At 41.0% G+C, this 15984-nt stretch overlaps 1 protein-coding gene across 1 annotated transcript; it reads left to right on the top strand.

Annotated features, from left to right (window-relative positions):
* Positions 1–647: 647 nt before the first annotated feature.
* LOC101166855 lies at positions 648–15743 on the top strand. The gene is made up of 7 exons (XM_011494601.3): positions 648–1031; positions 1564–1725; positions 2792–2992; positions 10039–10153; positions 11350–11499; positions 11598–11689; positions 13417–15743. Exons 1-7 carry the CDS (start codon positions 995–997, stop codon positions 13422–13424), a joined length of 765 nt encoding a protein of 254 aa, XP_011492903.2. The 5' UTR covers positions 648–994; the 3' UTR covers positions 13425–15743.
* Positions 15744–15984: the final 241 nt, after the last annotated feature.

The following is a 15984-nucleotide window of genomic DNA, read 5'->3' as shown; positions in this document are numbered from 1 at the left end:
AAAGGTGTCCGTAATAAAAAGAAACAATTCTTTAGAGTAAAAAAACTCACAAATCTGATCCTCTTTAGGGTCAGACCTGCTCATTACTTTTAGCAAAATGAATAAATTAATTTTATGAAGTGTACTTGAGTAATAGCGTAGAAAGTATTCTATAGACCATGTATGTGTAGTGTAGGATGTATACTAACTAAACTGAACTAACTTTCTTCTGACTAAAAATGATCATTTTAACGTTAAAATATTTAGAAAGTATATAACAAGTAACTTAAAGTATTTTTCCTTACTTTTGGTACAGATTACTTTATATATATATATATATATATATATATATATATATATATATATATATATATATATATATATATATATATATATATATATATATATATATATACATACATTGTGTGACCCTATTTTTAGTTTTCTGTTCTCATTGAAATGTTTATTCTTGTTTTCTGTTCTGAGGCGTTAATATTTACAAATGAATGTAACCTGAAAATTGAAAATTGTTGTCAAATAATAATATTAATAATAATAAATGCTGTTGTTGTGTATCATTTAATCAGCTGCAGGTGTGATTGGACCCTCAAACGGAAACCGTAGCGCGCGCGTAATTAGTTGGGTGTGGAGGTGTCTCCTCCCCCTCCCCCTCCGTCTCTAATTGGTCCACTCTGACAGCCTTGCTTGAGTTTCCTCAATTGAGCAGCGTGAAGTTCAACGCTCGAGACTTTGGAGAGGAAAGCCATAATAATAAGAATAATAATCGTGATAATATTGATTATATTGGTTGATCAAAGCCGCAGAAGATCCTGCTGCGCGTAAAGATCCGGAGGATCCGATGCTTCTGCCCCCGCCGCTCGGCAGGTCTGGCCGGTGCTCGCTGGGTTCGGTCGTCGCTGCGTCCGTTGCTCATCCCGGAGCCTGAATCCCTCATGAGGTTTCTGAAGACGCCTGCGTTACCGTAAAGCTGCTCTTCAAACCCCCGGTTGGAGCAATGACTCGGATTTTCTGGGATATTCTTCTTCTGATCAGTGAGTAACTCTTTCTGGACAGAATGTCTGATCTTTACAAATGAACGTTAAGAGATCAGGGGGGGTTGGTGGTGAAGTTTTTCCTTATTTTAAATAAATATGCTGTTAAATAATATCCATTTGTCAACATTTGTGATTTGACAAAGCAATATTTGTTCTTTTTCCGGCTTTAATGAGCTTCTCTTCATAATTGGGACTCAGAGCTGCTCCTCTGTCTTTGCCTGTCCTGCTGCAGTAATTGTGCTTTAGTCTCATCCTTTTAGTGGCTCTTTGACCCGGTTAACCACTGTTTGCTTCCAGGAATAGCCAGTCTCCATCTCCGTCAGGCGAAGGACCAGATCACATGGCCAGACATTTGTCAGAAATGCCCACAGCTCAGACATTTGTCTCAGCACTTTAGCAAAAGTCAAATTTCAACATTGTCTCCTGAATGTTTAGGTTTCTGACGATAAGTTTTGTGGAGAACCTTTGAGCCTGCGTGGTCTGTCCTGTCTTTAATGGGAGGGTTGCCTCTGTGTTTTCTCTTCTGCAGGCTCTCTTTTGACTTTTGCTGCGATGCTGAGCTCCTCAGCAGTCATTGAAGCCAGTATTTCCACCAAGCAGAGGCTCACTGCTACTCCAAACGCTGTCAGTAAGAGCTCTGGGACATCCACTGACGGAATTGCAGCTGCAACTAACATCCCTGCATCTAATAGTAAGTTTTTAATGGGAAGGTGCAACAAATTGCTCCTCCATTAAACCTCACAACCTGTTGTTGTGCTACTGCCAGAATTCATCGTCCTGCAAGGGTTTGTTGCTCTCTAGTCCCTTTTTGCAAGTTGAAAGTCTTTTTATAAAGCCCCCCTCTGATGGAAATGGTGTTTCTAACATGCTCTAATGACCTTTTCTGATGACGGAGGTCACATATATAGAAATTCTAACTCAAAAATTGCATTTCTGACTTTCTTTATTCAGTTTATTGTGAATCAGGAGCAGAAAAAACAATTCAGTTTGGAAGGTGTAGGTGTGGTGTAGAACCTGCAACAGCAAGCCACAAGGCCCCTGCTCTGCTCCATTCTGATGCATCTGCTTGCAGACAAACTGATCCATGAACGTCTTCATTTTCCTGGTCTAAGCTGGAATCTGGATCAGAACTGTGTGACTGGAAAGTTCTGATGTTGCTGCTATTTTTGTTAGGTTGGATGTGTCAGGGACTGTAAGCTAGCAGGAGAACAAGTAAACAGATGGATGATGGGATGTAGGGGCAGGCTTACTCTGCACCAACAGTTCTGCCCACAACTCAGAATTTCTACTGAACTCCTGCCGCTCATCAGAAACTATGTCCTGGAAAATGACGTCAGTTTTTTGATTTAGGCTAAATTCATCGTAACTGAAAGACTGCTCTGAAAATAGATCAAAAGATGATCGGAGTGGGACTTTCATTTGAAGTCTTTGGTGAAAAATCCAAGTCAAGACTTGTATTTGTATAGTAAAATGATTATTTCATTGTCACAAATTACCCATAAACTACTTTAAAACATGTGACACCGACACAGGCAGCTGATGTTTCTGCATCGTCAGTACAAAAGCCTTAAACATTTCTGGACCTAACAGTGATGTCCTGACATATAAAATAAGAAGGAACAAATGAACACTGACACCAAGTCCCAGACGTCAAGTCTCAAGTCTGCATGTCAGAGTCAAGTCTGTCGTGAGTCCAAGTCTCTGTCTGTGGTTCCTTGTGGTTTCTGCATTTCTTTGAGTGGTTCCTGTGTCTCCAGGTTCCCTCATATCGGTTGAAGCAAGTCAGATGAATTTAACAACACATCTGTTGGTTTACAACACCATCACCACCACCAGCAGCTGGACAGAGACCTCTGCTGCTCCTCCAAACTCCTCCACCAGCACCTCCTCAGCAAACAGCAGCAGAAGCAGCGCCACCAACAAACCGGATGGAGCCGTCAGCAGCCATCCTGTGAAGAGTAAGTTCGAGTGCAGCCCCATCATGAGGACTCATTTGGGGGGGTGTCTCATATGAAAGGAGCCACTTGTTCTCGTGATTCCCACAATCCTTTGTCTTGCTTACACAGCAGGAGTTTAAGACATAGCTTTCCATTTAGCTGCAGCGCATTAACATCCCGCAGACGCTGCGGCGGGCACCAATAATTGATCCTTTCAGAATGAGTGAGCCCAGTGGTTGTAAATCAAACGTATTTTCTCATGATGCATCCCATAAATCATTGTTCCAGTGCTGCACCATTATCTACAGGAACACCTCATTTCCTTAAAGGCGGGTTTCTATGTCGCTGTTCCTGCCAGGACAGCAGGGAAAGAGCGAGGGCTCGGTAGGCAGATGCCTCGGGGAAAACAGAGGCCTTTCAGAGTCTGAAAGAAAGAGACAATGCATGTAGGCTGCAATCCAAAGGCCCATTTACCGTTGGAATGGTGTGTGATGAAGACTGTAATGCAGCTCTGTCTGGAGGTTCATCCTGCCTCTCTAAATGTCGTACTGGGGCACGCTGTCCCGTGTTTTAGCAACACTCACATTTGTTTGAGTCAGTAATGTAGGCATTCGTGTCAATAGGAACCTTGCATGGAAGTCCTGTTGTTGTCTTGGTTTTTTATTACATCTTAGCCGTTCTCGTGCTTTGTCTGAAAGCAAACTGAGATTCACGCTGAAAAAATGCACCTAGGGACAGATGGTTTTCTTCAGGGACGTGCTCTCTGTTTAACCCTATAGTGTTTTATGGAGGATCATGTTTCCAGCGTCTCACTTGCATTCATTAAGTATTTTTTTTCTGCAACTGTTCCTCTAAGATACAGAGAGAGATATGAAGCCCCAAACATTCACATGAGGGAAAAAGTTCAGCTGTTGGTGTGAAGGTCAGCTTATAGAGAATGTTTGCCTCACATCTCTGAAAGGTTCTTACTTCCTATATAGGAGTCATGAGTACTTATCAGAGGCGGTCTGGCTAGTTTGACGCCCTGGGCGAGACACTGACCCCCCCCACACACCCATGCTCTTTTCCAGCCCCGCCCTCAATAACTCAAAGCATGCAAACATACAAACACAAGAACAAAACATTATTTATTTTAATTTATTAATCATTAGTATATTATAATTTTATAGTAGAATTCACAATTCAGATCTAGTGTGTAGTTAGTTCCCACTTAATACACATCAGTTTGTGTTTTCTTTCTGAAGGGTGCTTCTGGTAAAATTCTTTTTTTCTTGATCTGATTACAACCCTGACACCAATCATGAATGACTTATTCCGGTCACTTTCCTTTGGCTTCACTTCTCTACCTGTTCACAGCCTCTGGAGTTGGGAGTTGCTCAACCCCCACCCCAACCCCATGCGCTCCTCCAGCGTTTTCCACTCAGTGCAAAATATTGTTTGATTTAATTTCAAGAGTTGTAGTTTGTCATTCTAGCAGCAGTTGACATGATAGATTGATAGATGATAGATAAATTTACGTGAAAATGGGTGTTTTAGTCTAAGAAAAGGCTGTTTTGGTTTTTGTGTTTTTTGGAACTTGTGCCAAAAAGAGCCAAATGAGGTTGCGCCCTGGGCGACCGCCCACATTGCCCTGAGGAAACAAAGCTACTGGTACATGCAGTCAGGACCATAAATATTTGGACAGAGACATATTTTTTCAAATGCCATTGAAGTGCAGACTTTCAGCTTTTATTCCATGGGTTGAACAAAAAGATTGCATCAAAATGTGAAAAACTAAAGCATTTTTTAAACACAATCTCTTCATTTCATGGGCTGGTAAGTAATTGGACAAATGAAATAAGTGAAAACTAAATGGTCATTCCTAATATTTGGTTGAAAAGCCTTTGTTGGCAATGACAGCCTGAAGTCTTGAACTCATGGACATCACTAGATGCTGGGTTTTCTCCTTCTGAATGCTCTGCCAGGCCTTTACTGCAGCGGCTTTCAGTTGCTGTTTGTTTGTGGGCCTTTCTGTCTGAAGTTTAGTCTTCAACAAGTGAAATGCTGCTCAATTGGGTTAAGATCAGGTGACTGACTTGGCCATTCAAGAATGTTCCACTTCTTTGCTTTAATAAACTCCTGAGTTGCTTTGGCTGGATGTTTTGGGTCGTTGTCCATCTGGATTATGAAACGCCGTCCAATCAGTTTGGCTGCATTCACCTGGATCTGTGCAGACAGTCTGTCTCTGAACACCTCAGAATTCATTGGGCTGCTTCTGTCCTGTGTTATCAATAAACACTAGTGTCCCAGTGCCACTAGCAGCCATGCAGGCCCAGACCATCACACTGCCTCCACCGTGTTTTACTGATGATGTAGTGTGCTTTGGATCAGGAGCTTCTCCACGCCTTCTCCATACTTTTCTCTGGCCATCATTCTGGTAGAGGTTGATTTTGGTTTAATCTGTCCAAAGAATGTTTTTCCAGAACTGTGCTGGCTTTTTTAGATGCTTTTTAGCAAAGTCCAATCTAGCCTTCCTATTCTTGAGGCTTATGAGTGGCTTGCATCTTGCAGTGTACTCTCTGGATCTACTTTCATGCAGTCGTCTTTTGATGGTAGACTTGGATATTGATACACCTACCTCCTGGAGAGTGTTGTTCACTTGGTTGGCTGTTGTGAACGGGTTCCTCTTCACCATGGAAATGATTCTGCCATCATCCACCACTGTTGTCTTCCGTGGACGTCCAGGTCTTTTTGCGTTGCTGGGTTCACCAGAGCTTTCTTTCTTTCTTTCTCAGGATGTACCACACTGTTGATTTAGCCACTCCTAATACTGTAGCAATTTCTGGTTTGATGTTTTTTCTGTTTTCTCAGCTTAATGATGGCTCCTTTCACCTGCATGGGGAGCTCTTTTGACCGCATGTTGTCTGTTCACAGATAAAAATCTTCAAAATGCAAGCACGAGTCCTCTAATCAACTCCAGGCCTTTTATCTGCTTCACTCATAATGACATAATAAGGGAATTGCCCACACCTGCCCATGCAATAGCATGGAAGTCATTTGTCCAATTACTTACCAGCCCATGAAATGAAGGGATTGTGTTTAAAAAATGCTTTAGTTTTTCACATTTTGATGCAATCTTTTTGTTCAACCCATGGAATAAAAGCTGAAAGTCTGCACTTCAATGGCATCTGAGTTGTTTGATTTAAAATTTACTGTGGTGATGTAAAGAAACATAGAATTTGTCTCTGTCCAAATATTTATGGTCCTGACTGTATACTCCCTGGTTTGAATTGTTCCATGTTTACAGTGTTAGTACTAGACTAACATAAACCACCACAATTGGTTTGTTCCTTTTGAATCTTCTCCAATTTTTAGTAAAAGAATTGTAACCAATGATTCTTTTTCAGAGGCAAAGGACAAGTTTTGGTGAATGTTTTGAGGGTGTTTAAATTAAAATTTGTTGCCCATATTGCTCTAAGTGAATGGGAGTAATAACATTGATGGAGGGCTTCAATGCCCGAATCAGTTGATGGTAAACAAGGAAATGTAGAAATACGGCATCCAGTGTAGAGGGCGCAATATTTATTTAATTAGTTCATGTTTTCCACTAATGGATTCCAAAAATGTAGTCAATAGTACTGAAGCCACGCTGGCATATTGTTAATCAAATCAGTCTATACAATTATACAATCCTTTCCAAATGAAATGAATCAATTGCATCTAATTTGGAAAAAGAAAACTTCGGATTGTGTTCCGTTAAAGTAAAATAAACCCAAGTGCATCACAGCAGACAAAACACATGTGATGACATCATCAGTCCATCATTCCAGTCCAATGTGTGGACAGACTTTGAATAAAGTCATGTGACCATCCAGTGTCTAGAATGTTCTAAGAATGTTCCCTTTGGATTCTTTGGATGTGGAAAAACAACAGTGGTGAACTTTAGGAAACTAACATGTGAATGGATTTGACATTCATTCTAGTTTACTTGTTTGTTTGGACACAGATTTCATTTAACTTGATGATCTGGAAGAAATCCAAGAATCTGGACTATTTCACTGTGAGTAGCAGGAATTTCTTTGAGCAGCCACGTGTACATATGGGCCCCTGGGGGTACTTGAGCCCTTTTTGCCTCATTAAAATTTCCCCTGATGCCCTCTTTTTTTTGTATTAATATTGATGAATGTCTATTAGAGATACAAATGATGGTTAACCCCCCCCCCCATGTATTCTACCGTACTCATTTTCTTCTGAGCGTCCACTTCTGTCTTTACGGCTCTGCTCCGACTCAGAGAGTCACGTCCCACAGAGACGTGACAGTGAAGGGACTTGAACCTGTGACTTCTGGTCTAACTAGCCACTAATTTAATGAGCTTGAATACAGATATTTCAGGAAAGCCAGATGTCTGAACGCATCAATTCAATGCTCAGCAGATCGTTCACGAACAGGAAGTTGGGTACAAAGTACAAAATAAAACACTGGATGAATTTTCAAAATAAATGAACAGTATTTATAGCTAGATCACAGCTTCCTCACTACGGGTCTGACACTAAATTGATCTGTTTGACATAATAGTTTCTGATTATATTTGCCGTCTTAAAATCCAGTTTCACAATCTTCTGTATTAAAATCTTTCCAATCACAACAAAAGATGCAGAAGACAATTTAGCTGTGAATCCCAAGAGTCACAGTGGCTGCAGCTGTCAGAACCTGGAGGAACCAAAATGCAGGAAACTGGGCTTGGAGGAACAAACATAAGCATTTTATACATACAGTGCTCAGCATAAATGAGTACACCCCTTTTAAAAAGTACAAATTTAATCAGAAGCTCAATGAACAAAAAAAATATGTCCAAACTTTCCTCATGGTTGTGTTTTATTGAAGACTTTTTTTTTTAAACTCCATAACATGAAATGAAGGTTAATGATTTAACTTGGATCACATCTTCAGTTTGACTTCATTTGGTGGAAGCAAAAATGAAAACACGCTGCAACAAAAACTACTACATCTAGTATTTTTTGTATGAGCTCCGTGGTTTTCAAGGACAGCACCAAGTCTTCTAGGCATAGAATGAACAAGTTGGAGACATTTTGAAATCTGTCTTTGTCCATTCTTCAAGAAGAACCTCTTTGAGAACCTGGATGGAGAGTGATGCTCCACTTGTTCTTCAGAATTCCCCACAGGTGTTGGATTGGGTTCAGATCAGGAGACATACTTGGTCATTCGATCACCTTCATCCTGTTCTTCTTCAGAAATGTAATGGTAGCTTTAGAAGTTTTGGATCGTTGTCATGATGGAAAGGTGCTTGGCAACCAAGTGGATGATATAGAGCCATACATTGAGTTCAAGATACCATCAATGAAATGCAGCCCCCCCCCCCCCCCCCCCCCACACACACACACCAGCAGCACTCATGCAGCCCACATCAGGACACTACCACCACCGTGTTTCACTTTAGGCTCCATGCATTTTTCTTTGAAATCTTCCCCTTTGCAACGCCATACAGTCTTGAAACAATTAGTTCCAAAATCTGTGATGTTTGTCTCATCACTCCAGAGTAGTGAGTCCCAGTAGTCTTCATCTTCATCAGTACGGCCCCTAGCAGATTGTAGTCATGCTTTTATTGTGCATGGGCTTTAGGAGAGGCTTCCTTCATGGACGATAACCATGCATGCTGTTCCTTTGCAGTGTGCGCCACATGGCGTTAATGGAAACAGTCCCTCCAGTTTGGCGTTCTATTGCTTTAGCTAACTGCAGGGATTTTGCATGGCGATTTTCTTCAACCCTTCTCTTCAGAAGATGCTCCTGTTGAGATGTTGGTTTCAGTGGACAGCCTGGACGTCTCTCGGTTGCACTTCCATCTGTCTGAAATCTTTGGGTCACTTTATTATATTGACTGATATATAAAGCTTTGCTCATCTTCTTGTAGCCCTTACCTTTTTAGTGCAGAGAAATGATTTCCTTTCTCAGATTTGGTGACATTTCTTTTCCATGGGGAGCCATTGCTGACAGCACAAAATGGGATGGACTGTTCTTTAAGAAATGCCCTTTTCTAGTCATCTGTGTGCTGGATTCACCTGTGGTTGAATGCCCGTTCATTGGAATTTTGTAGTCTTAAGTTTGGCCTTTCTCCTAAGATCATATGCAGCATGGGCTTGAATTAATTTGTTAGGAAAAACAATTTCTTGGGCAAACGAAAATATCTTGTTTGCAATCAATGGCCCACCTTTGGAGGTGTGATTTGTAGTTTAGTATTTCTTAGAAAATGTTGACTCTGAAAGGACACTAAAGGTTTTCTCTACTCATTCCTGCTGAGCACTGTAAACTCAAACGGGACAAAGCTGTGGAGAAACAAGAAGCAGATGATCAGATGATGTAGAACTGAACAGCAGACACTTCTACTGACTGAAGACAAAGAAATGAAGACAGCTGTGGATGATCAACATGAACCAGTGACTGATAGAGGACAGAACATGGCCAACAGCACCACTGAAAAACTAAACTGCTGAATGAAATCAATAAATATTATTATTGATTCCAGAATTCTGGGGATAAGAGCTGTAGTGTTGAAAATATTACAATCTGCATTAACTTTTATTATTATGTTAATTATGCCTGCAGCATGTTGTACCAGTATAAATAACCTCCAGTGTTTTCTTGACTGGATGTCTTTCAAGTTTGATACAACATGAACTCATGTTGACAATAATCTGTTTACATTAAAGACAATGATATAACTCTCACCTACACAGGTATTATAGCTATTTATTAGTGGTTTATTTAAAATTATACTTAATTTCTGTATTTTTTTTGCTGCCCTTTTCTGACTTTGAGCCTCTAAAATTCTGTCCACGTCACTGTATCTGAGTCATTCTGGTTGAATTTTGGCTAAAAATGTCCTGGATTGTTTTTGGGTCAGTAAATCCAATCAGATTATTTTGGTACATTTTGAGAACCAACATTGACTGTGAATCAGATCAGAAACCACTAATGATGACGTGAACCAAATGGCTGGTAGATGAATAGCTGCATCCCTACAGAGTAACATTTATTGTCAGAATTGTAACCTCCTTTTTCGTTTGAACAGAGTTTGTGGCTGCAGCTGTTCGGTCTCACTTTGACGACTGTCCTGACTCCCATCAGCACTTCTGCTTTCACGGCACGTGTCGTTTCCTGATCCTGGAGGACACGCCTGCTTGTGTGTAAGTTACTGGGTTTTATCTGCCAAGTCCAGCTTCTTGGCACGTTCACTTTAGTGTTTGACTCCACTTTCATTATTTTGTTAGAAACTTGATCTAGATCAGTAATTTAGTTCAAAGGGAAACTTCCTTTACCCACCTATCATCAAAAAAGTCATATTTGAGACGACCGGGTCCCTTTAAATGTAAGGAGAACTTTTGTTGATCTGCTGCACACAGGAGGAGACTCACTGCTAAAAAGCTGGTTATGACAGAGTGCTGCATCCTCATCCATCACTGGAAAATGGTACACAAAGAAAACGGTTGCCTTGGAAATGTTTTCAAACTTCATAATGAAGATAATTTAGTAAAGATGGTTTCAAAACATTTTAAATCTGAACAGGGTTAAATGCAATCGTGTTTTTGGTCTTTTGAACTTTCTCATGTTGGAGAACATATCTAAAGGAATTAAGATGAAAGCCATGATTCTTTGATCAAATCATGGTGCATCAGGAGCAGATAAAAAAAACGTTGTTTAAAACGCTTTCAGTTTTGACGCAGCGACTGAAATGGGCGGGTTTTCCTGCTTTGCTCTATTCTGATGCATCCACTTGCAGACAAATCGATGCGTCTTCATTTTCCTCGTCCGAGCTGGCATCTGGCTCAAAACTGTCAGTCTGGTTTCGCTCCAATATTGCTCGCCAGTTTTGTTGCTCCGCTAATGTTAGCTCGGCGTTGAGGGGCTGTAAGCTAGCTAGAGAGTGTAAACAAAGGCCATAATTGGATATCAGCAGATGCTTGCTTCTGTGCCTCAACTCTGAGGCAACTTTCTCAATAGTTTCTGTTGCTCAGCAGGTTTTCTCATAATGAAAAAACCACTGGGAACACTTTGAAAATAGATCCCAAGATGATTGCAGTGGGACTTTAAGGGTTTACACCTAAACTTCCCCTTTTGGACTGAATTACTGAAATGAACTGCCCTTATTAGAGATGTCATTTATCTAAGATGAACACTAAGCTGCTTTGACATTGAAGGATGGAACCTTCTCAAACTGCAGTCGTAGTTGGTCTACAGTAAGTCCTGCGTGGGTCTTTATTGAATCTAAAATGGTTGTGTAAAACCTTCATCAGGTTGAAGTTGCATCTGTAAGATGGCATGACCGATGAACTCTGGAGCTACTTGTTCTTGGAGCTTGCATGTCTTTCTTTCCTTGCTGCAGGTGTCATCCGGGTTTCGTTGGGTTGAGATGTGAGCATGCAGACCTGCTGGCTGTGGTGGCGACCAACCACCGGCAGCAGACTGTCGCTACTGTGCTGGTGCTGTGCGTGGTTGGCTGTGTTCTGTTCATGGTGCTGTGTTCTCTCTTACAGTAAGTAGCCTGAAACATTTCATGCCGTCCTCCTTATTTACCAGCGAATGAACTGCAGTGGTTAGAATCGCTTCTCTGTGTCTTTTTTTTGTCTTAAGCTGCTGGTGGAGGCAAGACTGCCAAAGGCAAAGCCATGCACATCACTATGTTGGAGAAAAGCCTGGAGCAGCTGGCCATCCATCAGAGAGCGGTACTTTTTTCTTAATAGTACAAGTACATAGTAAGTAGTGAGTAAACATGAGATGCAGCTGGGGCAACCCCCCCCCCTCCCCCTAATTTAATGGTAAATTAGTTGTAGTCTACATTCTTTACAGTTCCTATAATCTCCTAAAATAATTATGACCACATGCTTTTTCTGATATTAATTGTAATTATTCAGTCCTTCCATGAACTTCAGCAGTTTCAAATAGTGTCTGGTAATATTCTGGCCTTTTCGTGACCCAGCTGCTGAGTTTGTGAATCTTCTTGGACATGCATAGCTGATCCTTTTTGACGTTGTCCAATTTTTAAAGAAATTATTTGTAAATGATGGTGGAAAATAAATATTTGGTCAATAACAAAAGCTCAACTCAGTACTTTGTTATATACTCTTTATTGGCAGTGACAGCAGTCAAAAGTTTTCTGTAAGTCTTTACAAGGTTTTCACAAACTGTTGCTGGTATTTTGGTCCATTCCTCCATGCAGATCTCCTCTAGAGCAGTGATGTTTTCAATTCCTTACATCTCAGGCCTGTCTGAAAAACTAAAAAGGATCTTCAGACAACATAACATCCCAGTTCATCTCAAACCAGTTAATACTCTCAGACAAAAACTGGTTCATCCAAAGGACAAAATTCCCAGCTACAAACAGAGTAATGTTGTGTACTCTATCCACTGCAAAGAGAACTGCAATGAACAGTATGTAGGAGAAACCAAACAACCTGTACATAAGCTGCTTTACCAACATCGCAGAGCCAACCCAAGTGGACCTGAGTCTGCAGTGCATCTCCACCTGAAGGCCACAAACCACTCGTTCGAGGATAGTGAAGTCCGAATTCTAGCCAGAGAGAAAGGATGGTTTGAGCGAGGAGTGAAAGAAGCCATCTTTGTCAAGAAGGACAAACCTTCTCTTAATAAGAATGGTGGTCTCAGATTTATTCGTCCATCTATCTACAGGTTGGTTTTCTGAAACTCAAACAAACCAAACCAGTTCCACCTGGGTGGTTATTAGCTGAAAGAGATGACCAGTTTGGGGAGGGAGTCACTGGCTCCCCAACCCCCAGCTGAGGACAAAGGACTCTTAACGACCAGAAACCATGTAGGCTAAGTAGACAATACCATCCAGTTTCAGGTCTGACTCCTCCCCCATGAGCAAATATAAACCAGCTCTTTTACCAGCTAATTCAGAATTGACAAAGCCTCTTGGATAAGAGTTGAAACGTCTTCTAACTTTAAAAAACTAAGTCCAGATGACATCCCCTAAACCTACTACTATGATGATACCTGGATGAATGTGAATCTTCATAGACACTCTTAAAGAATAAGTTACAGGTCTGTTGCAGCCAGAAATCTAGCTTTTTCTTAGGCGACCTGATACTTATTTTCCACCATAATTCACAAATAAATGATTTCAAATTATGCGATTTTTCTGGATTTTCTTTCTCATTGTCTCTCATAGTTGAGGTGAAATTATGAAAATTACAGCCATCTCATCTTTTTAAGTGGGAGAACTTGCACAAGTGATGGCTGACTGAATAGTTTTTTGTCCCACCATATGTATAAAATGGCTTTGAACCTCATGAATCTACACAGCATTAGTTTTCTTTAGTTTTTCTGGTGATGGAAAGAGGACTGTTCAGAGAAATCTCTACCACCTCATGACGAGAACGTCCAAACGTCAGACTGTAACCAAACTGTGGACTTTGCTGCTGTCTTTCAGTGGTTTGACGAGACATGTTGTCTGGACGCATCCCATGTGCATCGTTGCATCTTTCTGATCTGTGTGGCCCACAAACCTTTGGGATTGCATCCACAGTGGTCCGACTGGCCAGAGACCTCGGTCAGTATGACTGAGGCTGAACTTCTGGATGTGGAAGGTTAGATGTTCTCATTACCACTGGCTGGGACTTTTGGACTTCAACCATTTTGGGGAACGTGAACTTTGTTTTGTGGACAAACACCCGGAACTGCAACAGTTTGTTCCAACGTCAGAAAATGAAGATGCTGCCAAATCTTCCGTTTAGCAGCTGGCCTCCCGGACACGAGAGGATCTGTGAGGTCCTTCATCGTCCTGCACAGCAGCTGAAAAGCCGAGGTGTTTTTGCTATGGGACAACAACTCATTTGTGAATATCAGATGGCCACGGTTTTCTAACTTTATCATTTTAACATCATCTTTGCACATGTTTCCTTCAAACACTGAACACCAATGACCTTTCTTTTGGTTGGTTTTTATTTAGAAATGATTTGGTGGGGAAGCAGAGGCTTTAAAAACCTTTCAGCGTCTGTTTTTAAAGGAGAGATTTTCACTTGATTGTAGTTCAAATCGTAAGTGGGGGATTTACTTGACTTCAGAGAACGGGGAAGAAAATGTTGATTCCAGTGTTCTTATGGAAACGAAGCATACGTCAGTTTTGTTTTTTAAAATTCCTGAGCTGTATTTAAAAGAAAAATAACTTGTGCATTGGAGGCTTTGGATTTGCACATTCTAGGTGGTCACTTTTTTTTCCTTTTTATTGAAGCACATTTTAAACAAAACAAATTTACTTGATGAAGGTAAAAAAAGCTTGGTGTTCCTTTTGAATGTCTATTTTAAGAATCATCACTAACTGCATATGTTATCACTTGGAGGAAAGCATTCATGTGTGCTTGACGCCAAACGCACTTGTTTGTAAAAGCCTGAACGAGCACTGAGGTGAAGGGTCACGTCCACCTGAGCACGCACGCCACTCCATTTTTAAAGCAACACGGAGCAGAAGGTTCCTCTGCTTTGTATTTAAAATGTTCTTAAAACGGCAAAGCCTCTGATTTCTTAAAAAAATGGTGAAGGAACTTTGTGTAATTAAAAACTGACAGACATTTGGAATATACTCTTTGTGGTGTTGGGAAGAAAAAACGTTTTCTCTGCCAAAAATATTTCTGTAAGGTTTATTGCACTTGTCTCTGTTTACATGATCTGATGTTCTTTTGTGCAAATCCTGTGTGTTGATGTGTTAAAAAATATGCCTGCATGTGGTCAGACCTGAGTATCTGGACAGCATCAGTTCTCAGTCTTTGCTTTACAATGAGAGATGAAAAGTTGTCAGTCTCTGCTCTTGTGTGCTCAGTAACTGCTCCTTCTCCTTGAATTAGACTCTCTGTTTGTAGAATGGCTTCATTTTAATCCTTCTCTTCAAATGCTTCTCTTCTTCTTGTCTCTTGCCGTATATTTTCAAGAGGCAGAGATCTCAATGTGAAGCCCTTCAACTTTGGCACAGAGTGCTTCCATAGCCAAATGTTTGAGTTTTTTCCATTCAAAATGATCTATCTTTATAAGCCCTGAAACATGTATTTTGTATAAATACATCACCCAGTGGGTTCTGCTTTCCTGACCGCCTTTCGGACCCTCCGCTCCTCTCTGTCTGCTAGAGGAGCTTCATTTCAACATCCCGTTATGTGCGCGATTGGATTTCTGCGGAGCCCTTTAGAGCCGGCTGGCTAAGCTGCTCAACCAGCTTTGAATTAAGCAGCTCTAGAAGATGCATCTGTGATGGGGCACTACAGGCTTTGATGGACAATGCTGTGACGTTTAAAATAAGACCTGACAGTCTGTCAAATCGAGGAGCCAGTTTCTATTCTGATTGTTTTACCAAAGAGATCTTGATTATTTGGAGCAGATTGTAGTAAATAAAAGTACTTAGTGGTATCGGGGTTAAGCAATCCTTCCCTGTTCTTACTGCTCCGTACTGAAACAAATGATTAGGTCAGATTAAAGCTGAGAGGCTTTGGTTAAAGGGTCAGTTCACCACACCTTCCAGTTAGAAATGGGATTTCCCATGTGAAGTCATTCTGCCAGCGCGCAGCCACAGACGGCCTCCAGCATTCAGGACACGACTGCTGCTCTCTTTGATAAACGCATCACTGCAGGTTTTCACTTCATTTGTCTTCAGTTGTCTTTTTTTTCCACCTTCAAATCTGGGCTTGGATGTAAAAGTTCTGGTTCAGTTGTTTTATCTAAGGTTTAGGTAAAAAAAAATCAAATAAAATGGATACACAATTCTTTTATCGAGTCTGCAGTTTTCAGAACTAAATGGTTTTACGTTGAGGACAAAAATAACTATTCATCTTTTATATTTATTAGTGATGGGTCTACAACGCCCACGTGTCGAGCTGATAAAGTGAACCCCATGTCGGTGCGCGTATCACTGCAGAAGTCACGTGACCGATGCAGCCACTGTGTCGGTGTGTCACAGAGGAGCCCAACAAGGAAGTGTGTCTACCAGCAGTGTTGCCAGATTATGTGGTTTTCC

Source organism: Oryzias latipes, chromosome 5 (genome assembly GCF_002234675.1).
Source record: "Oryzias latipes chromosome 5, ASM223467v1".
Taxonomy (NCBI): Eukaryota; Metazoa; Chordata; class Actinopteri; order Beloniformes; family Adrianichthyidae; genus Oryzias; species Oryzias latipes.
The sequence above is the reverse complement of the archived record's forward strand: the minus strand, read 5'-3'. Positions and strand labels throughout refer to the sequence as shown.